This window comes from Pantherophis guttatus, chromosome 7, assembly GCF_059756535.1.
Source record: "Pantherophis guttatus breed Tessera chromosome 7, ASM5975653v1, whole genome shotgun sequence".
In the NCBI taxonomy this organism is placed as follows: domain Eukaryota; kingdom Metazoa; phylum Chordata; class Lepidosauria; order Squamata; family Colubridae; genus Pantherophis; species Pantherophis guttatus.
In genome coordinates this window covers 1320301-1344965 of record NC_142069.1, presented here as the reverse complement: position 1 = coordinate 1344965, position 24665 = coordinate 1320301, and the positions used below count along the sequence as shown (strand labels likewise).

The window sequence follows — 24665 nt, the reverse complement described above, 5'->3', positions numbered from 1 at the left end:
GCAGGGAGATCTTTTCCAGGGGGTTAACTGTGGGGAGAGGGTGTCCTTCCTGGGAAGCTGGCTATCTCCAGTCCAACCTCTCGTAGTGGTTCAACCCTCTGGATCTTGGGCTTGCATTGTGCTCTGAGTCAAGGCTCTCCAAACTTGGCAACTTGAAGACTTGTGTCATGCCCCTGTCGGAACCTGAATCTGCGGAGTAAGACGAGCTGGAACTGGAGCCGACGGAGATCAAGTTGGCTTGGGAGGAAAATGGGGAGGAGCAGGGCCAGTCAGGCCTGGGCCTTTCAGGATTGAGATGGCTTGTAGGCAGGGAGGAAGGCGGGGGAGGATGACTAAGCAGTGAACATGAGAAACAGAGCTCAGGCAATGAGCAAGGACCGCCCCCTCCTGATCCTCGAGCATGGAGAGTGGAGAGAAGGCGGGAACAGCGCAGGCTGACCCGACTACTCGGGAGGAGAGCGCCCCGCCCCTCTTCACAAGGCACACCTGGAGACTGAGACCTAAGGAGATGCTGTGGGGAGGGGCATTTGAACTTTCCTGGATTCCTTGCATTCTTTCCGGATTAATTGCCTTGTTACTTTGCTTCCTGGACTCCTCAACTTGCCCTGCTGGATTTCTTGCTTTGCAGCTGTGGTGCTCACAGCATTGGACTGGACTACTTGCAGCTAGAGGCTGCTGGAGGTGTGTGTGTGTGTGTGTGAGAGAGAGAGAGAGACCACTTTGTTCTGAGGCTTGCCAGAAGTGTGGGAGCGTTTGAGAGCAATAAAGCAATAGAGCAATAAAGCAATAAATTAATTTAGAGCAATAAAGGGGCGGTTTGAACTGTCAGATGCTTTGGTTGCCTCTATGCCGTGCCCCGGGTCATCACAACTGCTGAACTCCAACTCCCAGAATTCCCCAGCCAGCTATGAATGCTGGGAGTTGGAAGTCCACAATTCTTCAAGTTGCCAACTTTAAGACTCCTTCTCTTAATCCTGGCTTCTTTTAGCCATGGTTTGCTGAGGGCCTCCATCGGTTGGGGGGGGGTCGCACTAAACCCAGACCCAATGCAGCCAATATCATCTCAAACATCTATGAATCCAGCTAGCTACTTTCAGGCCTCCAGTGATGTGTTATGCTGGCTTCCCGTTGGGTGGGTGGGGGGACTCTGAGAAGACCCCCCCCTCCCCCAGCCTCATGCTGTCGCTCATCTCTCCAGCTCTCGCAGGTCTTCGAAGAGAAAAACACGCTCGCTCTCCAACTCCGGGGGAGCAGCCGCAGCCTCCGCGAAAGCCGCCAGCAACACAACGAGGCTCTGTCCCGTTGTGCGGCTCTTGAAAAGCAGCTGCAGGAATGGCAGGGGCCGGCGAAGACCGTGGTAAGGCCAGGGAAGGGGGTCTGGGCTCCCCCATCTCATGGCCCAACCGTGTTCCACTCGGGCCAGGAGGGGCAGAGTGGGGAGGCAGACTCTAGGATCCAGGCCTTTGCTCCTGCCACCCCTGTCCCTCCAAGCGAGAGAGACCAGCTGCTTTGCGCATGGGGAAGGGGTCGTCCTCATTTTCTGCCCCGTGTGGTGAGCGCATCTGGTTTCCATGTGGCACAGGTTGCCTGGCGTAAGCCGGGGCCTCCGTCAGTCGAGTTTGTGCTCAACACGGTCAGACGGCAAAGGCAGAGGGAGCCCCATCTTCACGCCAGGTTTCTACCCTAGGGACCCCTCCTGACCGATGCCGCCCCCGGAGCCCCCCAGGAAAAAGACGAGACCAACGCACGGGAGCTGCAGGAACTTCAGGCGCAGTGAGTGTGGCGGGCGAGCGAAATAACTTGGGGGTTCCTGGGCCGCCTGATCCCTTTCGCCCCAATTTTCCACCGATCTTGGGAGTCTCAGTTCCAGCCCCCCAGGCCTGACCCCCAACGGAGGTATCGGGTTCAAGGAATCGGGGCCGCCCACTAATAGCCAACACAAGCAGCTTTATTGGCTTCGGCCTATCCAGGCAGTCCTCCACTTATAACAGTTCTTTCAGTGACCGTTTGAAAGTGATGACGTCACTGAAAAAAGGGACTTACGGTCGTTTTTCACGCCCCTCTAGTAGCATCCCCAGGGCCCCGCGATCAAAATTCAGGGGTTTAGCAACTGACTCGTATTTATGACAGTCGCAGCGTCCCCGGGGTCACGCGACCCCCCTTTTGTGACCTTCTAACCAGCAAAGTCAACGAGGGAACCCGGATCCAGCCCTGTGACTAAATTATCAAATGAAGTGTGATTCGCTTAACAAATGTGGCGAGAAAGGTTGTGAAAATGGGGCAGAATTCACTTAACGCCTGCATCACTTAACGATAGAAATGTTGGGCCCAAGTTGTGGTCGTAAGTCAAGGAGTGCCTGTATTTACAAGAATCTGCCCGGACTTCTTGCCTTCCCCTGGGAACCCCCAAATAACGCTTCATGGGCGATAGGTTGGGGGTGGCTTCAGTCTTATGCCTCTTGCAGCTACTCAAGGATTCAAGGCTACTTCCCTGCTTGACTCCTCCTTCCAGCCTGGCTGGCAGCTCCCCAACAGGAGAGTTTTCTTCCTTTCCGCCTCTGATCCCAGGGACATCCGGGCCCGGTCTGCCTCTCTTTGAAGAGTCAGGGTCCGTCCTGGGGGCTGCTGCTTCCCCCCCGCCTCCCGCCTCTCTCACGGGGCTTCTCCTTCCATTCCCAGGCTCTCGGAGGCCAAGCACCAGCAAAGCCTTGCCAGGCAAGGCCTGACTCAGCTTCAGCAGCTGCTGCAGGAGGAGCAGGAGAGGCGCCTGGCCGCTGAGGAGGCTTGCTCTGCAGCCCAGGAGCAGATGCGCAGGTGCTGGGGCAGGGCTGGCCCCCTCCCTCCCTCCCTCCCTCCCTCCCGGCTATTCCGGGGAACCTGTCTGAAGGGCTCCCCCCTCTGCTCTGGCAACCCTCGGCCAAGCGGGTGGGTTAAATCCGTTGACTCAATTGGTGGACGGAGCCATCTTGTCGTGGTCCCTTTCCCAGCCCTGCAGACCCCTGGGAGGGTTTCCCGTCTCAGCGCCCTGGTGGGCTTGGCCCCGAGGGGGGCGTTTCCGAGGCTGATCAGTGAGAGGGAGGAGGGGGACTCCTGGGTGGAAGGAGGCAGCCTGGTTCACGGGGCCTTCAGAGGCCTTCAGAGATGTCTCCGGGTCCTCCGCAGGGCTCAGGGAAGGTCGGGCTGCAGCGCTCGCTCCCCAGCCAGCTGCGGCTCAAGGGAAGGGGTACTTTGGGTCTCTGGGGAGGGGTATTCAGGTCTCCGGGGAGCAGCAGGTGGGGGAGGCCAGGGGCCATGGGTGGCCTCAGGGACAGGACCCTGATATCTAGGCCTCTTGCCACCCAGGTTGGAGTCCGAGGAGTATGCGCAGTCTCTGGAGACCAGCATTGCCATGCCTCCCAGCTCTGAACACGCCCTGCTGCTGGGGTCTGCAGAGAGCTCCTTCAGCAAGGTAAGGGGGGCACCGGGACCCCTCAGCCCACTGTTGAGGGTCCCTGTGATGCCTATTTAGAAGGCACCACATTTTAGTCTTTCCCCTCTCCTTCCTCCCTTCCTTTCCTCCCCTACACTCCTTCCTTCCTTCCTCCCTCCCTCCCTCTTATTCCCATCTCCTTCCTTCCTTCCTTCCTTCCTCCCTTCCCTCCCTCCCTTCCCCAGCCCGGGGATCGCAGAAATAAGGGCTTATCATGAACTTTCACTCTTCCTTTCACTCACAAACAGAGCGGAAAGTCCAACTTCCCCTTTCTGGCGTGGACTGTCCCTCCAGTCGGACAGCGTCCCTCATCGTCCCTTTCCACTTCTCTTGGCGTCCACTGGGCTGGGGCTCTGGGGTCGAAATGCCCGCCTTCCCTAATTCCTCCTCCCCCCCCACAGGCTCGAGGGCCCAGGGGGCTGCAGCGTGCCCTGCGCTCCGTCTTCTGCCCCCGGAGGCTCTTCTCCCTGCTGGCCACCGTCTACCTCTTCGGGATCCACGTCTTGCTTTTCCTCCACGCCGTGGGCCGCCTGTGAGAAGACCGGGGCACGAGAACTCGGATGAACCACGGACCTCGACACCTGGGGGACCCTGCCGGTCTGGACACGGGGAGGCTCCCGGCTCACCCGTGGCGTCGTCAAGGCTGCCAGAGGTCGAACGCAATCCTGGCTAGTTAAAGCAGGCGACGGCCTTTCTTAGCCATTGGCGATGCAGGGTTTGTGCGGCTCCTTCCAGGGAAGTGCCAGGGCTTTCTGGGCCTCGAATGCCGGCCGAATCGGGGTTGGCATCACCGTTGATTTGGGGTGGGGGAAAGGGCGGAGCCACGAAGGTGCCCGCCTCCCATCCTTTTGGTGGCACTAATCATAATCAGTTAAAGTGGGACTCCTGCAGAAGATTTCTGCTCTTTTGGGACTTGACTGACAGGTAGACTTCTAACTCACGTTAAACATCAGTTCTCTCTTTCTATACCGTTTGGGGGGGGGGGGCGCCGTTTTAGCCCCCGGAGCTGGAAATATTGCCCGCAAGACAAAGAGTTTCCCCAATCTTGCTGGATTTGGGGACCGGCCCAGGAGAGAGGGGATGGATCCGTGCAAGTGGCAGGAAAGCGCACATGTGTGCACGCACCTCCATTTGTGCGAGCGGTGAGCAACCCTGCGCCCGTGCTTGCTCACTTCTCGCACAAACGGAGCATTGTGCGCCCGTGATGGCTGCTGACACAAGTGGGAATGCGTGCATGTATGCAGACGCTTGCCTGCCATTTGAACCCGGTTCCAAAGGGCTCAAGGTCCGGTAGTGGGCTGCAGCCAGGGGGTTGAGGACCCCTGTCCTGTTCCAGAGAGTCAAGAAGGAGGAAGGGTCTGTCGGGGGTCCTGCAGTTAGGTTCTCACAACGTTTTGAGGAGGTTGGACAGCCCCTGACCCTCCAGTCTCTGGACCTCTGGCGGTCAGTTAATGGAAGGTTGTCCAGCAGATCCCAGAGGAGGAAGCCACTTCCTCGGCTTGAAGGGGAAGGGTTGTGGGTTATGGGTCGGGGGGTTCCCTTTCTGGCCACTCAAGAAGAAGAAAAGGCCTCTCCTGGTCTGGCCCGGGATCTGCTTTTCGGACCTCGATTGGCACGTAATGGGGGTCCGCTCCCCGTGGTCTGGGGGTGCCTTTATCCCCTCCACCCGGCCTTCTGGTTCTCTGCCACCCCTTTGTTGTGCAATAAAGATGTTTATTTTTCTGAGAGTCTTGAGTGCGAGTAGCGTTTTGTTCAAAGGTAATCGGGAGCTCTGAAGTTGATGGGGGAGGGGTCTGCTTGCAAAAAGGTCATCAATTGGCCGTGACTCACTTAACGACTGCCATATGTCAAGGACTACGACTAGTAAATCATCTCCTTTTAACAACCCCAGAATCCCTTATAGGGTGGAGTCTGGGCAACTGAATAGAGCTGAGTGTTTTACTGGCCGGATGCCTTTCCTGTCGCCAATGCGGAGTTTTATTCAACAGATCTATTCTCATTGTGCCCAAAGAGAGAAATATCTGCCTCTACCTAGGATCGAACTCACAGCCACCTGATGGTGAGGCGAGAGCTCCGCCTCTAGGCCACCGTACCACTCGAGGACTACGACTAGTAAATGCTGACTGGGGAATTCTGGGAGTTGAAGTCCACACGCCTTCGAGTTGTTGCGTTTGAGGGCAAATCCCCAGATCTCTAGAGGCCGGCTAGTCCCTGGGCCTCAGAATGTCACACCTCCACTGGGGCATCTGGAGATCGAGCAGAATTAATTAATGAGGTTGCTTTGAAGTCTCGCCGTACGCAATTACGGGGACATAATGAGGTCCCTCTTGAACCGCTGCAAAACCCAACGTGGTATCGTTAATTGGGAAGGCGTCTGCGCCACGATTCCTCAAACTTTGATTCCCTGGGCAAAAGCATTGAAAAAATACAAGCTGAGAAACATTTAAAGCAGGGTTGGGCGTCAAGCTTGGCCCCTTTAAGACCTGTGGACTTCAACTCCCAGAATTCCCCATCTGGGGAATTCTGGGAGTTGAAGTCCACAGGTCTTAAAGGGGCCAAGCACGGGCACCTCCGATCTAAAGGTAAGTCTTTTTTAAAAAAGGATTTTGGGTGGCCTGAAGCAATGTTGGGAACGGGCTGGCTTTGCTTGGGGGGGGGGGGGGAGGAACAACTTTTTCACCTGTGGGACAGGTAGCCCCTGCAGGCAAGCCCTACACAGGTAAGCACGTTGGCTATGAAGAAGCACATTGTAAGAGGAAGATGCTTTGACGTTCCTTGAGGTGCTTCCTAAATTTATTTTATTTTTGCATCGTGCTTCACTGAACCATTGCCTCTTGTTTGCTTCTGAACATGTGCAGAGTGCACTTCCTATTTATGCAATAAATGCACATGCCATTCCACCTCATTATTTGAGCGACTCTGGTTTCTGCTTCATTCCTATATACAAGACACATGAACACGGGTGAAATGTAAAATGTGTTACTACCGGTTCTGTGGGCATGACTTGGTGTGTGTGTGGGGGTAATGTGACTGGGTGGGCGTGGCCAACTTTTTTTTTTTTTTAAACTTTTCAAAGCATTTTTTCTAATGCTTTGAAAAGCCTCCGACAATCAGGCAACTCAGCTGGGATTGTCAGAGAGGCTTTTAAAAAAATGCTTTGAAAAGCCTCTCTGCCGATCCGGGATCGTCTCAGCTGGGATCGTCAGAGACTCTTCAAGCCATTTTTTTTTACCACCTCTTCGGCCAAGAGGTTGCAGAAAAAAATGCTTTGAAAAGCCTCTGAGGATCCCAGCTGAGCCGCGGGATCATCAGAGGCTTTTTTTTTTAACTTTTAAAAGCATTTTTTCGTTGGAAGATGTTGTAGAAAAAATGCTTTTAAAAGTAAAAAAAAAAAGCCTCTGATGATTGCATGGCTCAGCTGGGCATGGGGGGGGGGGGAGGCGCAGGGATTTTTGCTACCAGTTCTCCGAACCACCTGCCACCATCGCTACCGGATCGGGTAATCCGGTACGAACTGGTGATTCAGTCCGAACCGGGAGAACTTCACCCCTGCATGAACACCATCAAACACCATCAAAGTGTCCATTTCATGCTTCTAAGCAACTGATCTTGGAAGCCAAACCATTTGCCCCACATCGGAGATCCTCGGGCGGCAGAATGTCTTGCTGTAATGGCAGAGGAATAACGGAAGGGACCTTGGAGGTCTTCTAGTCCAACCTTCCTGTCTTGCTCAGGCAGGAAACCCTACACCACTTCAGATAAATGGCTGTCCAATCTCTTCTTGGAAACCTGGGGATGGAGCACCCAAAACTTCTGAAAGCAAGCCGTTCCGATGGTTGTCATTATCGGGAAATTTCTCCTTCATTCCAGGTTGCTTCTCTCCTTGATGAGTTTCCACCTGTTCCTTCTGGTGCTTTGGAGAATCTGACGCCCTCATTTATCTGAAATGCTGCAGGGTCTCCTACTTGAATAGAAGTCCCTCAAGACCAGTGGTGAAATCCAATTTTTTTTTACTACCTGTTCTGTGGGCGTGGCTTGGGCCTGGCATGGCTTGGTGGGTGTGACTTGATGGGCATGGCAGGGGAAGGATACTCCCAAAGGGCCTGGTAGCTCAGCAGACTAAAAGCATTGTGATTAACATCAGCTGCCTGCAATTACTTTAAGTTCGAATCCCACCAGGCTCAAGGTTGACTCAGCCTTCCATCCTTTCTAAGGTAGGTAAATTGAGGACCCGGTTTGTGGGGGCAATAAGCTGACTTTGTAAAAATATACAAAAGGATGAAGGCTATTGCTTAACGCACTGTAAGCCACCCTGAGTCTCCGGAGAAGGGCGGCATATAAATCAAATTTAAAAAAAAAAACCATTCCCTCCCCACTCCTGGGGGAAGGATAATGCAAAATCCCCATTCCCACCCCATTCTGGGGCCAGCCAGAGGTGGCATTTGCCGGTTCTCCGAACTACTCAAAATTTCCGCTACCAGTTCTCCAGAACCTGCTGGATTTCACTCTTGCTCAAGACCATGTTTCCAATTTTAGGGGCCAGACTCCACATCTTGTCAGAAATGGTGTAAGGTTTCTCTGCTTGGGCAGAGGGTTGGACTAGATGACCTACAAGGTACCTTCCAATGGTGTTAGTTCTGAATATTTGGCTTCTTTGCGGCAGACCTTCAGATATTACAACCTTCCTGTCGTGTCACCTCTTTGGGAACGTGCAGCGATTTCCACCTCTCCCCACACGCCTGGCGTGGGCTCAGATTTAGACCCCTGGGCTGGTTGGGCAGAGGAGGGCTGAGCCCCCCACCCACCCACTCCCCAAAGCCATTGGTCTTCTTCTGCTGAGACGGGCCCAGGAAGAAGCAAAACCTTCCTGATTTGGTGAACTTCAAACAGGAACTTAAGGTTTGCAAGTGAAACCAAACTGTGGGGAGGGAGAGGAAGCCGAGCAGAGACGCTGCCAGAGGTGGAACTGAGGCTGTGGGGCAAGGTATGGAGGCTTCAATGCGCAGCGCATGCGGGGGGTGCTGGGCGCTCGCGGGTGGGCTGTGGATGGGGATGTAAAGTCAATCTTGCTTGCTCCAAGGCGCCCGGTGGCCCCGTCCATCTCTGGAGCTGGTGGGATCCGGGGAGGGTTGCTTCGACCTGGCAAGAAGGAGCAGTGGGAAGAGGCAGCCACGGGGGAGCAGATTAACAAGAGTTAACGGAAGGGACCTTGTAGGTCATCTAGTCCAACCCCCCCCCCCCCAAGCACCATTTCTGACAGGTGGCAGTTCAGTCTCTTCTCGAAAGCGTCCAGGGATGAAGCTCCCACAACTTCTGAAGGCAACTTCTGTTCCGTGGGTTGATTGAGCGCAGGGGGCCAAAGGGACTGAGAGGGGCCCCTTCCCTTGGCTCTTGGGCTTCTGATCTCCAGAGGGAGCTTGCTTGTTTCTTTCATTCCTGCCTGCCTGCCTTCCCTTTCTCTTTCTTTCTTTCTTTCTTTCTTTCTTTCTTTCTTTCTTTCTTTCTTTCTTTCTTTCTTTCTTTCTTTCTTTCTTTCTTTCTTTCTTTCTTTCTTTCTCTCTCTCTTTTTCTTTCTTTCTTTCCTTCTTTCTCTTTCTTTCTTTCTTTCTTTCTTTCTTTCTTTCTTTCTTTCTTTCTTTCTTTCTTTCTTTCTTTCTTTCTTTCTCTTTCTCTCTCTTTCTGGGCCTTCTTTCTTTCTTTCCTTCTTTCTCTCTCTCTTTCTTTCTCTCTCTCTCTTTCCCTCTCTCTCTCTCTCTCTCTCTTTCTTCCTTCTCTCCCTTCCCCCAGATGTGGAAATCTGTGGTGTGTCTGCAAAGGTGGAGACCCAGCAGCTGCATTGCTGCCCACATTGCCTTGTGCCCACCAATGGGCTTCCACAGGGCAGCATCTGGAGCAAAGTGGAGGAAGAAAGGACCCCTTTGAGACAGGGAGGCCAGGGGGTGTCTGTCTGTGTCCCAGAAAAGGGACCACCGCAAGGGCTGGGAGAGGGCAGGGAGGGACGTCTGGCGGAAGTCGGGGCCTCTGATTTTTTTTCAGCAGCGTTTCCTGGCTGCATAGTTTTTGCAAATGCTTTCAAATTCTTTAAAAGCTGCAGGAAGTTTCTTGCAGCGCTGTGAGCTGGCCTTGTGGGCAGTTTATTTTATTTGTTTATTTATTTATTTGTATCCCACTTTTTCAATTTTTTTTTTACAAAATAACACAAGGCGTGGCAAACAGATCCAACACCCCATCCCAGGGGTGAAATCTAAAATTTGTTACTACCGGTTCTGTGGGCGTGGCTTGGTGGGGGGTAATGTGACTGGGTGGGCGTGGCCAACTTTTTTTTTTTTTTTACTTTTAAAAGCATTTTTTCTACAACCTCTTTGGCCGATGAGGTTGCAAAAAAAAAATGCTTTTAAAAGCCTCTGACCATCCCAGCTGAGCTGCGCGATCATCAGAGGCTTTTTAAAAAACTTTTAAAAGCATTTTTTCGGCTGAAGAGGTTGTAGAAAAAATGCTTTTAAAAGTAAAAAAAAAAAGCCTCTGAAAATCACGCAGCTCAGCTGGGCATGGCGGTGGAGGGCGCAGGGATTTTTGCTACCGGTTCTCCGAACCACCCACTGCCATTGCTACCGGATCAGGCGATCCAGTCCAAACTGGGAGCATTTCACCCCTGCCTCTTCCTCTTCCTCTGTTCCCTCCCCCCCCCGTAACAGCAATCCTGCGAGGTGGGCTGGGCTGAGACTTGAACTCACGGGTCTCCCACTTTCTGGGTCTCTAGAAGCACCAGGCTCTCTGGCGTTGCAGCTCATTATGGGTCCTGAGGTCAACCTTGTCTCCGCTGATTCTTTTCGACCAAAATCTGGGTGGGTGGGCTCAAGTAGAATCCAGAGTGGCATTGCTTGGAGATGATGGTACAAAGACCATGTGAAGGCATCTTGCAGGTGTCTGTGGTGGTGCTGTTGGTGTAGAGGTGAGGGCCAAGGAGACATCTGGATGTGTTCAGAATACAGAATAACAAGAGTTGGAAGGGACCTTGGAGGTCTTCTAGTCCAACCCCCTGCTCAACCAGGAGACCCTGTACCATTTCAGATAGGTGGCTGTCTGGCAGTGGTGAAATCCAATTTTTTTTACTACCGGTTCTGTGGGCGTGGCTTGGTGGGCGTGGCAGGGGAAGGATACTGCAAAATTTCCATTCCCACCCGACTCTCGGGCCAGCCAGAGGTGGTATTTGCCAGTTCTCTGAACTGCTCAAAATTTCCACTACTGGTTCTCCAGAACCTGTCAGAACCTGCTGGATTTCACCCCTGCTGTCCGGTTTCTTCTTAAAAGCCTCCAATGACGCTGAATTTTGCTGCAATGGTCATAAGTGTGAGAAACGGTCGTAAGTCACTTTTCTCAGTCCCTTGTATGGTAACTTCGAATGGCCACTCAGTGAACTGTCGTAAATCGAGGATTACCTCTATAACTTAGGGGGTTCACCGAAGACTCTATTCGGGATAAAGAGTTAACAGGTAGAGAGCCAAGTTTAGGGTTAATTGTTCTAATTGTCAATAAACCTCGCCTTAGTTCCAGGTTGCTTCTCTCCTTGATTAGTCTCCATCCATCGGTTACCTTCCCACCTAAGTGGTACCTGTTTATCTACTTGCATTTTCAAACTGCTAGGTTGGCAGGAGCTGAGGTGAGGACGGGAGCTCGCCCCATTACGTGGAGCTCGGGTCTCGAACCTGGGCTGCTGACTTTCCAGCCGACAAGCCCAGCATCTTAACCAATGAGTCACCATGCTGCCCCTGATAGGAGCTAGGAGGGGGGGCTTTTTAGGGGCGGCCCCTGCCCCATGGACCACCCCCTAAAATTCAGCAGGCCCCCCACCCTCCTTGCCTTCCATGGGGCTTTGAAGAGCTGGCTTTCCCCCATGCGCTGAGCAAAGATTAAATAACCATGAATTAGAATCAATTTGGCACCAAGTTATTGTTGTTTTTAATGTGTTTAGTTTTATAGTTTTAATATGGTTTTATAAGTTGTTTTAACTTTTGATTGGGAGCTGCCCAGGACTAGTGAGAAGATGGGTGCTAATTAAATTTATATAATGCTTTAAATTAAAGCATTATATATGCTTTAAATAATTAAATTTAAAGCATATAAATGCTTTAAATAATTAAAAAATAAAATTAGTCTCTCTCTTCCTTTAAATCGGAGAGATGCACGTTCCCCTTCCTTTGGGCTGTGGGTCCCTCGCAGTGTGGGACTAATTTTTAGGGCTTGTAACCCCTTCCTTAAATGGTTGTTCGCTCTGCAACTGTGGTGCAGAGGAGAGATGGAAACTCAGCTAACCATCCTCCAGTCAGCCGGATGCAAGTCAAAAGGAAACGATCGCTCTGTTGCAAGCATTGTGCGGCACGTGCAGCTCTTTGGCTGAGATCTCTGTGGGTTCATGCGCCAATTCAGCTTTTTTTCTGTGGTCACGGCCACAAGAAGTGGAAACCGGTGTCCAACCCCCCGCCTCCTCTCCAAGGACAGGTTGTCGTGGGTGGGTGGGTGGGTGGCGCTTTTCAGCAGCCAAAGAAAAGCAATGAGACCTTGAGCAACTTAGAATTACGGAGAAACTTCCTAACAGTGAGAACAATTAATCAGTGGAACTCCTTGCCACCAGACGTTGTGGGTGCTCCATCCCTGGAGGTTTTTAAAGAAGACACTGGACAGCCTCATGTCTGAAATGGTCTAATGCTCAAGCAGAAGGTTGGACTAGAAGACCTCCGAGGTCCCTTCCTGCTCTATTCTGATCAATTGATGCATTGAAGTCCTCTTCTTACAACCGTAATCCAATCTGTAATTTGTGACGATGGCAAAGCGGGGGCCCCAGGGGAGGGGGTCACATGACTGTGCCCGATTGTGCCATCTTTTTTTCTTTTTTTTTGGGTGGCCGTCCTTAAAGCAAACCTTGTGGTCGTTAAGCGAATCCACTGTTTGTCCTGGGGCATTTTAATTTTTTTTTGCCAGACGCTGGGAATAAATGCTCTTTTCTGGCAAACACATTGGTTGACTATCGTTTTCATGGAAGGGCGTTGCAAAGGGCCATAAAACCTGGGCCTGTGAAATGCAGAGGGGGATAAATGTTGGCATTTCAAATTGGGGTCATAAGTAGCTTTTGTGGGGCTGTCATAAATTTGAATGGTTGCCAAGCAACCGGTCGTAAGTCGAGGACTTACTATCATGCACATTCCACATTCTCTGTTCCTGAGCAATTTTTAAATCATCCGGGGAAGGAAGAGACCCCTGTCCAAGGAGGGACCTTCTCATGTTTTGGGAATATGATGCGCACTGGCTTCAGCTAGGCGGGGAGTCCTCGATTTACGACCAAAATTGAGCCCCAAATTTCCATTGCTAGGTGAGACAGTCATTAAGCGAGTTTTGCCCCATTTTACGACCTTTCGTGACACAGTTGTTAAGTGAATCTGGCTCCCCCGTGGACTTTGTTCATCAGAAGGTCGCAAAAAGGGGATCATGTGATCCCCCCTCACCCAGGGGACACTGCGACCGTCATAAATACGAGTTCAATGGCAAGCGTCTGAATTTTGATCACGGGACCGCGGGGAGGCTGCAATAGTCGTAAGTGTGAAAAATGGTCATAAGTCCCTTGTTTCAGTGCCGTAAGTCACTAAACAAACTGTTGTAAGTCAAGGACTACCTGTTCTGATCATCAGCCATTTTAATGAATGTGTAATGCGTGCTGAAATCCCTCCATTTTGAAAAATCTTGTGCTTGATTTGGAGTCTTCTTCCTTCCTTCCTTCCTTCCTTCCTTCCTTCCTTCCTTCCTTCCTTCCTTCCTTCCTTCCTTCCTTCCTTCCTTCCTTCCTTCCCCTTCCTTCTTTCCTTCCTTACTCTTCCTTCCTTCCCCTTCCTTCCTTCCTCTTCTTTCCTTCCCCTTCCTTCCTCTCCTTTCCTTTCATCCTTTCTTCCTTCCTCTCCTTTCCTTTCATCCTTTCTTCCTTCTTCTTCTTTCCTTCCCCTTCCTTCCTTCTTCTTCTTCCTTCCTTTCCCTTCTTTCCTTCCTTCCTCTTCCTTCCTTCCCCTTCCTTCCTCTCCTTTCCTTTCACCCTTCCTTCCTTCCTCTTCCTTCCTTCCTTCCCCTTCCTTCCTTCTTCTTCTTCCTTCCTTCCCCTTCCTTCCTTCCTTCCTTCCTTCCTTCCTTCCTTCCTTCCTTCCTTCCCTTCCCTTCCCTTCCCTTCCCTTCCCTTCCCCTTCTCCCTATCTCCTTCCTTCCTTCCTTCCTTCCTTCCTTCCTTCCTTCCTTCCTTCCTTCCTTCCTTCCTTCCTTCTTTCCCTTCCCTTCCCTTCCCTTCCCTTCCCTTCCCCTTCTCCCTATCTCCTTCCTTCCTTCCTTCCTTCCTTCCTTCCTTCCTTCCTTCCTTCCTTCCTTCCTTCCTTCCTTCCTTTTTTCTTTTCTCTCTTCTCCCAGATGTGGAAAGCTGTGGCGGGCCACAACGTGGCTGCAAAGGTGGAGACCGAAGGAGATGATTGGGACACCGATCCGGATTTTGTGGTAAGTCCTCTGTGCTCCCAGGCCGATCGTGGTTCAGGAGCTCCAGACCCATGGGGCTCTGCCTGGCTCCCACAGGGATGGGCACAGCTGCTTCTGAGGCGGCAGAAAGGGGGGTCCTATAAGGGCGCAGTTCAAGGAAGCCAAGATGTTCATCGCGACAGTGCAGGGAAAACTCTTAGGTCATCCCCCCTTCCCCAATAGAGACGAGGGATCGAAAAAACGAGAAACGAGGAGGAACTTTAGAAAAGTTGTTTATTTGTCTATTTGTCTATTTGTCTATTTCTCTATTTTTCTATTTGTCTATTTGTCTATTTTTCTATTTTTCTATTTTTCTATTTTTCTATTTTTCTATTTCTCTATTTGTCTATTTGTCTATTTATTTCTCTATTTCTCTATTTATTTCTCTATTTGTCTATTTGTCTATTTCTCTATTTGTCTATTTGTCTATTTGTCTATTTATTTCTCTATTTCTCTATTTGTCTATTTGTCTATTTGTCTATTTATTTCTCTATTTCTCTATTTCTCTATTTCTCTATTTCTCTATTTCTCTATTTCTCTATTTTTCTATTTTTCTATTTTTCTATTTCTCTATTTGTCTATTTATTTCTCTATTTCTCTATTTGTCTATTTATTTGTCTATTTCTCTATTTGTCTATTTATTTCTCTATTTCTCTATTTGTCTATTTATTTGTCTATTTCTCTATTTGTCTATTTATTTCTCTATTTCTCTATTTGTTTATTTGTCTATTTGTCTATTTATTTCTCTATTTCTCTATTTCTCTATTTCTCTATTTGTCTATTTATTTCTTTATTTCTCTATTTCTCTATTTGTCTATTTGTCTTTTTATTTCTGTATTTCTCTATTTCTGTATTTCTGTATTTCTGTATTTCTCTATTTGTCTATTTGTTTATTTGCTTATTTGCTTATCTCCCCCCCACGCCCCATTTTGGGCCTAGTAGGCCTCCTTGCACTTTCCTAGGAGCCAAAATAGGGCGCATGAGGACGCCTGGAAGGGGCGGGGCAGGGAAGGGAAGGGAGGGGCGGGGCCAGCCAGCAATTTAACAACTGGTTCGCCTGAATCGGCCTGAACTGGCTGAATCCCATCACTGATTGTAGCCATCTTATCAGTTCTTCAGTCCCTGGAGATCCCCAAGGCTGCAGGCATAGCCCGTTTCATAAATTTTATTTGTACATTTTTCTTTAACATAAACGAATGCTTAATAAACATTTTATTTACTTATAAATAATATCAATAATAGTAACAATATTTACTTGTATATAGTGGTACACCACCAACTTCTAATTACTACCTTTATTGTCAAACAAATCCCATGTTTTAAAAAAATATTCTGTATCTTCTTCATCCTTTATCTTTAACGTTAGCCTATTCCATTTCTGCACAGTCTAATATTTTTTAAATTATGTTTTCATCTGCAGGAATTTCCTCATTTTTCCAATATTGTGCAAATACAATTCTTGCTGCCATCAACACATGTAATATTAAATATGCAACCCCTTTGTCATGCTTTTCTGGTAGTATACCTAACAGAGATATGTCTGGCTTTAGATCGATATGTAGGCACATACATAGCCCATTTTAAAGGACTTCCAGAAGGTTGGTGGAGATGGAGGCAACCTGACCTCATCATCATGGAGATGATGTTCCATGGATGGGCACCAAGACACCTTCTCCTGAGTCCCACCAGGTGTAACTTCTTATCTCCTCTTGTTGACAGAACGACATTTCAGAGAAGGAGCAGAGGTGGGGGGCTAAGACCATCGAAGGCTCTGGCCGTGCAGAACACATCAAGTGAGTGGCTTCTCCATCCCGTCTTCTCTTTCATCTAGACCTCAACTTCTGCTGGGTCAAAAGTAGGCCTGTGACCCTCCCCCCAAACCCTTGGCCCCGGTCCTCGAGGTATGACCATAATGGAGCCCAGAGCCATGTTGGAAGGAGGGCTTTAGTGTCTCACACATGTTGGAAGGAGGGAGGGGAGCTGGACTGAGGCTCTAGTTGGATTTCTTCTGTTGGTGGTTACCATAGCAGTGTCTGCTTCTCTCAGGGAAAGGAAGTGGTGTCCTCACCCAAATGTTGGCCAAGACTTTTGAAGGCCAACTACAGAGAAAGACCGAGCTACTAGTGGGAGCTGGGGCCGAGGAGTCCAAGAACAGTGTTTCTCAATCTTGGTAGCTTGAAGATGGGTGGACTTCAACCCCCAAAATTCCCCAGCCAGCTGAGGAATTCTGAGAGTTGAAGTCCACCCATCTTCAAGCTACCAAGATTGAGAAATACTAAGAGGACTAGTGACTTTGTTGACTTTGATCAATGGAGCTCATGTCAACAAATGAAAAGTGTTATTTTGGGGCACAGTTCCCAGTCTCTGAATTTGGGGACCAGGAACCATTAGAAGGAGAAAGAAGAACTTCAGAAGTTCTTATTCTCCATCCTGTTCCACATATTTGAAGACTCATAGCTCAGATCCTTGCACAAGACTTTATCCTGCCCTTTCCTGTCCAGAGTCATTGGAGAATAATACCCATCTTCCCTAAACAAGCATTGAATTTGCAATCCAACCCCGAAGGCACTAAGTTGGAGAACCTGGTGGGGTTCCTCCAGGGAGAACAGGCTGTGCTTCAACTTGACCGTGAAGTTCTTCAGCATGAATGGAATCCTGTGACCCACAATTTATGTTGCTTCCTTGTTCTGTTCTCCAAAAACTGAGGAAGTGAGGTCCTTCCTCTTTTTCAGACAACTTTTGTGTATGTATTTATTTGGAGAAAGGCAGAAGTGCTGCTTTTCTTCATCTTGGAGGACATCATAGCCCTCGCATTTGGTGACCGTTTCTCTTCTTTCAATATCTCCGCTGAGCTTTCTCCTGACTTATTTTATTTACTTATTGATTAAATTTATACACTGCCCATCTCGCTATCAAGAGGAGATTCCAGGCGGCAGACAATCGTATAAAAATGACAATATAAAACATTGTTAAATGTTAAACATTAAAATTAATCAAAGTTAGCTAAGATAGGAATTACAGGGGTCCTTGGTGCTCTCTGAGCTTGGTTGTTTTCTTGTGGCTGTTTCCTGACCCAAATTAGGTAGCACCATCAGTGTGAGTGGCGAACACTCCATATTCCTTGGCACTGATGATGTTCCATAATTGGGTCGTGAAATGTCTACAAGAAAACAACCAAGATCAAAGAGCATCAAGAACCCCACAAGAACCTTCTCAGCTCCTTCTCATCCATTCAATAAATCCCTCTTGGATTGATGATGTTACCTAGTTGCATCATGAACCATCTATGAGCACCAAGGACCTCACAGTTCTCCTCCTCCTCCTCCTCCTCTCAAATTTGCTACGTATTTGATGTCTCTTTTCAGCATCCACCAGCTCAGAAGCAAGGTATCTGAGGAACATGAAGTTCTCAAGAAGAAGGAGCTGGAGACGGCACCCAAAGCTTCCTATGGCTACGGGGGCAAGTTTGGAACCGAGAAGGATCGTATGGACAAGGTACAATCTTGATGTGGGGCTCTGTTCTTTTTTCCCCCTTCTTTTTTTGAAGTTCTCAACTGATCTCCACTTGGTCTTTCGCACAGCTGCTCTTCTGCAAGGCAGCTTGACCTTCTGGAGAACTTAATCCAAATAACAAGCGTGCCAGGAGATAACCCTGGTTTTTCTTGGTTCTCCAGAGTGCCCTGGGCCACGAATATGTGGCCGAGATCGGCATGCACTCTTCCCAGACGGACGCAGCCAAGGGATTCGGTGGAAAGTACGGCATTCAGAAGGACCGAGCAGATAAGGTTGGAACCGTTTGATTACTGTTCTGCCTACTATTTTGGTTATAATACTTATTGCAGCGTGAAAGAGAAGTGATGAGGTTGGATGGTTTAACTTCTTTAAATCCATTTGACTCAATGGAATTTTGCAGTCAATGTTCTTTGGTGTTGCAGTCACAAATGGGGCTGTGAAGTTTCCGAAAGATGCCCTAATTAATTCATGGGCCACGAGCCAATTAGGAGCACCATTTCGGCAATATTCGGATGCAGTTAGAACTAATCCCATGTAGATTTACGTTCCCCCATGACCCTGTCTCTCCCCTCCTCCCTGGCCATGTCATAAATCACATTCTCCAATTAGCCACTTTGGCTGGCTGTGAAATCCAATGCTCTCCTACTGATTGTGGTAGAAAGGCATCTGTGGAATGTAGTTTCAGTGAGAGAAGTCAATCAGCTCCATCAGTTCTCCCTCCCTCCTGCTCATGGCAACTTGAAAGCTTTGCAAGTTGACAGAGGCTTTCTTTGGAAGTTAGAGGTCAGCCCTTTAGTGTAGCTCAGGCAAGAAGCACCACCATGGGTGCTAATACTATTGTAAACTTATAGTAACAGAATCTTGCAAGTCTGAAAGTACTATACATCTTTCCCCCTCTCCTTTATGGTGGAAGATACTAGGGAGGGTCTCTTCCATTCCTTCTGTGGGCTCAGATTCCCCCCTCCTCCTCCTCACAAACACCACTCCCTTCTAGCACTGATGATATTTTTAGTTGGATCATGAAACATCTGGAAGAAAACACAAAGAAAACCCCACAGTTGTCCTCCTCCTCCTCCTCCTCCTGACATTAGGTGACTCCCAACAGCCCAAATAATTGAATGTAACTTTATTTCTTTTCCAGCCCCCTTGCTACCCTCCCTCCCCATTTTATTTTCTTCCCACTCAACATTATTTATTTATAATCAAATTTATACCCTGCCCATCTCACTAAGGGACTCTGGCTAGTTTACAATACAAAAAACAACAAATACATTGAGGGCAAGCTACTGTATGGTTGATTATTTTGACCCATCAAGTTATTTATTTTTTATTTTATTTTATTTCAAATTTATATACTGCACCTTCTCCCAAGGGACTCAGGGCGGTGTACAGCCAGATAAAAACATACAATACAAACATTAAAAACAATTAAAAGAATATATATTAATTTGGCCCCAGTTTAAAATGACAAACCAATTAAAAATTAAAAATTAAAAATGTGTTAAGCCAGCCCGGCTTGTTGAAAAGAGAAAGTTTTAAGGGCACGGTGGAAGGCACCGAGGTCTTGGATTCTCCTTATCTCTGGGGGCAGCTGGTTCCATAGGGTAGGTGCCCCCACAGAGAAGGCCCTCCCCCTGGGGGTCACCAGCCTACATTTTTTGGCTGATGGCACCCCAAGGAGGCCCTCTCTGTGGGAGCGCACAGGTCGATGGGAGGTTGTTGATTCCAAGTGATCAATACAATTATTGGATATAATTATTCTGAGGGGTGGGGGATATCTGTATAACGTCTCTTGCTTTCCCTTCCCTGCAGTCTGCACTTGGGTTTGACTACAAGGGAGAGGTAGAAATACACACCTCCCAAAAAGGTAAGTTATGAGACAACCCACCCCCCAGGTTTCTGGGCATTCTCCCCCCTCTGCCCCCGGATGCTTTCTCCAGTTCCCACAGCACATTCCCCAGTAAAAGGGCCCCAAGGATACCCATTTACTTTCACTGATGCATCAATCTCTTCCCAGGGGTGAGGCACCCCAGATTCCTATTCTGGTGCTCAGTGTCCTTGGACCCTGAGAATGAAATGAGTGGGTTTTTAAAATGCCAACTTTTCAGACCACCCCAAAGATGCTTTTTCAAAAGTCAACTGAACTTCCTGGTTTTTTCTTAAAGAGTTGTCACTTCTCATCCAAGAAGCTTCTTCCGTTCTGACTGAATGGTGGGGAATGGAAGGATTTATATTCCTTGCAGTCGTCTGGTCATTAGTATTCTCTCTGAGAATACTCCTTCCATTTCCCCGCACCACCACCATTCAGTTGGAACGGAAGAAACTTCTTGGATTTCTCAGTGAAACATCTTCAAAGAAAAACAAGAAGGTCCAGGTGCCTCTTGAAGAAAAGCACCTTCGGGACAACCCATGACCTGGATGACCGAGGATCTCCGTAGATTTTCAGACCATCCATGGGATTGACCTTCTGAAGAAAGTTGTGTTCTCCCACTTCAGACTATGCCGTTGGATTTGGTGGGAAGTATGGCGTGCAGAAGGACCGTCAAGACAAGTCTGCCTTGGGATGGGCCCACAAGGAAGAAGTCAAGCCCCATGAATCTCAAACAGGTTTGGAAGCTGCAAGTCAACCTTGGTTCATCTCAATTAAATCTCTCATGGCTTTCTGAAAAACATTGTGTTCTCCCATTCCAGACCATGCCGTTGGATTTGGTGGGAAGTATGGTGTGCAGAAGGACCGCCAAGACAAGTCTGCCTTGGGATGGGCCCACAGGGAGGAGGTGAAGCCCCACGAATCCCAGACAGGTCTGTAGAAAAGACGGATGGGTTGAAGCTGTGGCCTGATGGTCCTTTAGTTTGGCTGGCCCATCTCTTGCTTGGGGCCAATATGTACACGGGGTTGCTTTTCTTCCCCATTAGTCTGCTACATGAGGAGCTTCTCAGATCATGAACATGAACTCTAGAATTGGCTCAGGATAGGAACAGAAATTTAAGGATCCCAGACAGACGGCTGTCCAACCTCCACTTGGAAGCTCCCAGAGAAAGAAGTCCATCTGTCTTTGGAACTTGGACTGGGAGCGGCAAGTCCATTTTCCCCCTATGAAAATGGGGAGATAGCTTTGGTTGAGAGCTAATGATCAGCCTAAGTCACAAAGAAAGACTTAGAAAACTTTAGAACCTACTCACCTTGCAATATATTGGCTCCAAGAGAAGAGAATATTTGTAGTTCAGGATTGAACTGTGGAGTCCTTGGTGGTCCCTGAGCTTGGTGGATTCCTTGCAAACGTTTCATGACCCAACTAGGTAACATCATCAGGACTATCCTCTTCATTATCATCGATGGTGTTACCTAGTTGAGTCATGAAATGTCTGCAAGTAAAACAACCAAGCTTAGAGACCACCAAGGACTCCTCCTCCTCCTCCTCCTTCTCCCCTTCATTCCTTTTCTTTCCTTTTTCCTTTTCCTCTTCTCCTTCTCATCCTCCTCCTGCACTCCTCAAACCCCTTTCCTTCTAACACTGATGAAATTACTTAGTTGGGTCATGAAATATCTGCAAGAATTCAAACCGGTTCAGAGAGCACTATGGACCACACCCTCCTCCTCCTGCTCCTCCTCCTCCTCCCCCTTCTCTCTGCAAACTCAGTCCCTTCTAGCATTGATGATGTTACCTAGTTGGGTCATGAAAGATCTGCAAGAATACAACCAAGATCAGAGAGCACCATGGACCTCACAACATACTGACTATGGGCACGCAGCCAGGTCAGTTGAAGATTTAGTGGCTCCACTCACACAGGTTAAGCTTTGCATTTGTGAGTGGCTTATTAGGTTGTGCCAAGTCTGGCAGTCTGTTGACTTTGTGATTCTATCTATCCATCAAAAATGTCTGATTTGTTTTGTGTTCTCTCCCTGGGAGTTGCAAGTCCATTTGTTTCTTCTCAAACAACCTCTCGTGCCTCTTTGTCTTTCTGAAAAATGTTGCGTCTTCTCATTCCAGATCATGCCATTGGATTTGGTGGGAAGTATGGCGTGCAGAAGGACCGCCAAGACAAGTCTGCTTTGGGATGGGCCCACAAGGAAGAAGTCAAGCCCCATGAATCCCAGACAGGTCTGGAAGCTGCAAGTCAACCTTGGTTCATCTTAATTAGCCTCTCATAGCTTTCTGAAGAACCTCATGTTCTTTTATTGCAGATCATGCCGTTGGATTTGGTGGGAAGTATGGCGTGCAGAAGGACCGCCAAGACAAGTCTGCCTTGGGATGGGCCCACAAGGAAGAAGTCAAGCCCCATGAATCTCAAACAGGTTTGTGGAAGGAGATAGGGCTGGGCAATCTCTTAGAAGAGCATACATATACAACATAGAGACCATGTTCTGAAATCTTTTAGTTAAGAATCACAAGCTCCAGTTCTTCTTTTGCAAGTTCAAGCTTCCAGGTTCTTCTCAAGAACTTTGAGGCTCCAAAACCTGAAAGAGTGGTTGTATTTCTGCCATACAGGGGACAATCAAGGGTAACAGATTTTTGGCACCCTTTATTATTTTCAAAGGTCCTGTTGTTCTCCTAGTTTCTCAGTTGTGTATAGTTGAGGCCAACCTATTCTCCAAAGCACCAGAATGCAGGGCAAGAAGCAACAGGTGGAAACTAACCAAGGAGAGAAGCAACCTAGAACTAAGGAGAAACTTCCTGACAGTGAGAACAATTAACCAGTGGAACAGAAGTTGCCTTCAGCAGTTGTGGGTGCTCCATCACTGGAGGTTTCCAAAAATAGATTGGACCATCATTTGACCAGGATGGTATAGGGTTTCCTGCTTAAGCAGAGGGTTGAACTAGACTTCCAAGGTTTTTTTTCCCCAACTCTGTTATTCTGCTATTTGCATCTACTACAAAGAGGCAGGTGGCACCCGCAGAACTCCACCAGAACCCCAATTCTAGCCACCTTAGTTGTGTCTCTGCCTTTCTGAAATCTGCTGTATCTGTACAGCTAGTTTAGGCAGGACAGTGGTGGTGCAGAAAGACTCAATCACCCTCAATCCAACCTGAGTTGGATACCTAAGGAGAAGTTCAAACCAGGGCTGAAATCTAAAATTTGTTACTACCGGTTCTCTGGGCGTGGCTTGGTGGTGGTGGGGTAATGTGACTGGGTGGGTGTGGCCAATTTTTTTTAACTTTTAAAACCATTTTTTCTACAATCTCTTCGGCGAAGAGGTTGTAAAAAATGCTTTCAAAAGGCTCTGACGATCCCAGCTGAGTTGCCTGATCGTCAGAGGCATTTAAAAGAAAAAAAGCCTCTGCCGAACAGGCAACTCAGCTGGGATCCTCAGAGGCTTTTAAAAGCATTTTTTCTACAACCTCTGAAGAGGTTGTAGAAAAAATGCTTTTAAAAGCCTTTGAGGATCCCAGCTGAGCCGCGCGATCATCAAAGGCTTTTTTTTTTACTTTTAAAAGCATTTTTTTCTGCCAAAGAGGTGGTTTTCTGAACCACCCGCCTCCATCGCTACCGGATCAGGTGATCTGGTCCAAACTGGGAGCATTTCACCCCTGGTTCAAACCCATGAGTCCTAGGTGGGATTAGAGAAGGAGATGGGATGTATTATGAAGTCTCCAGTCAAATTTTAATTGTGCGAAGTGGTCTTGGTGTGTCGACATGCATCGTAAGGTTGTATTTCTTAGGTGGTCACTAGTGTTTAAACCAGGGGGTCAGCAACCTGCTGCTCTGGAGCCACATGTGGCTCTTTCACCCCTCTGCTGCGGCTCCCTGTCACTCAAAATATCACTCACAGCTGCCAATGTGTGACACTTACATGCGATTTATTGAGCTTTTCAACCCCCGGTAGGGCTACCATGGATAAATCCAAGAAAAGAAAAGTTTCAGAAGAAAACAGAATGCTTAATTCAACTACATATGCTGGTTTTGTGGCCGCTAGAGAAATAGTCAGGCACGGGAAGGGTTTTGTGGCTCCCGGTGTTTTCCTTTCTGTGGGAAATGGGTCCAAATGGCTCTTTGGGTGTTTAAGGTTGCAGACCCCTGGTTTAAAGCATCAGCATCATCATAGGACCCAGGGTCAACTCTTTCAAGGTTCTCCATTGTCTAGGTCATGTTGCCCCAAAGCAGCTTTTTCCAAAAGGCAACTGGACTTCCTTGGTTTTTTCATTGAAACTGTTTCCCTTCTCACCCAAGCAGCCTCTTCAATTCTCCTTCGTTCTGAAGAACCAAAGAAGTTTCTTAGATGAAAAGCGAAACATTTTCAAGTAAAAAAACCCCCAAGGAAGTCCAGTTGCCTATTGGAAAAAGGACCTTTGGGATAACTCTTTCAATGCAGCATCAAGCCTTTTAGGACAGCTGCACAGACAACTGAGAAGAAAGGATCTTAAGCTTGGATTCCTGAGATCAATTCATGCTTCTACTTTCCATAAAAAGTTGGCTGTTTTCTCTATTGCAGACCATTCTCAAGGCTTTGGAGGCCGTTATGGGGTGCAGAAAGACAGAGTGGACAAGGTAAATGGAGGTTGAACCTGGGGGTGGGCTCAACTGGGTCTTGATGGTTGGGAGAAGATGCTGAGGAGGACATTAACCCACTCAAATTCTCTACCACGAATGCTTCTCATTCTGGCCCCACTGCTTGATTTTATTCTCCTGATATCAAGGCTTCAGGAGAAGCTTCTCCAATCTTTTTCCCTGCAGATATGTTGGACTACAACTCTCATTCATTAGAGCCAGGGTGTCCATAACTTCCTTCTATCCTCTGGTGATGGACTTATGCTACCCTGGAGATACACAGGGAAGTAAAAGAATGTCGAGATGTTGTCCATTTCTGCATGATGGAAGCCCCACTGCTTATTGTATGTCTGTCTTGCCCGGGGTCCATGTAAAATATGAGGGGTGGGTGGGTGGGAAATCTATGGGTCTGTGATTGAGCTCCATGTTGGCTTTTTTGGACCCTCTGCAACTAACATGGTTGTTCCATTCTTAAAGCGGTGCCATTAAGCTGCATTGTAGCCATTTCCAATCTGACCTAAAAGGAAAAAAATCTTCAGGTTTTTCAGGGAGAGGATAAATCAGGAATGGGTGTAATAAACCTAGATTAGTTTGCCTACCTGAACAACTTGAAGATACGTGGACTTCAACTTCAGTGCTAGAAGTGAGTGGG

The 24665-nt window shown here is 48.4% G+C and overlaps 1 protein-coding gene across 3 annotated transcripts in view; it reads left to right on the top strand.

Moving 5' to 3' along the window:
- LOC117656814 (src substrate cortactin) overlaps positions 1-24665 on the top strand; it is a 57728-nt gene that overhangs the window by 26514 nt on the left and 6549 nt on the right. The window contains exons 15-28 of one of the 3 annotated variants that reach the window (XM_087873549.1): positions 1199-1357; positions 1688-1773; positions 2680-2814; positions 3343-3448; positions 13910-13993; positions 15731-15804; positions 17377-17506; positions 17686-17796; positions 19337-19391; positions 20021-20131; positions 20216-20326; positions 21517-21627; positions 21711-21821; positions 23958-24013. In XM_087873549.1, the coding sequence (XP_087729675.1) occupies positions 1199-1357; positions 1688-1773; positions 2680-2814; positions 3343-3448; positions 13910-13993; positions 15731-15804; positions 17377-17506; positions 17686-17796; positions 19337-19391; positions 20021-20131; positions 20216-20326; positions 21517-21627; positions 21711-21821; positions 23958-24013 (1440 nt within the window). Of the gene's footprint in view, positions 1-1198; positions 1358-1687; positions 1774-2679; positions 2815-3342; positions 3449-3870; positions 5197-8371; positions 8454-13909; positions 13994-15730; positions 15805-17376; positions 17507-17685; positions 17797-19336; positions 19392-20020; positions 20132-20215; positions 20327-21516; positions 21628-21710; positions 21822-23957; positions 24014-24665 lie in introns of those variants that run through there. The other 2 variants (XM_060689264.2, XM_060689278.2) reach the window with 2 other exon arrangements.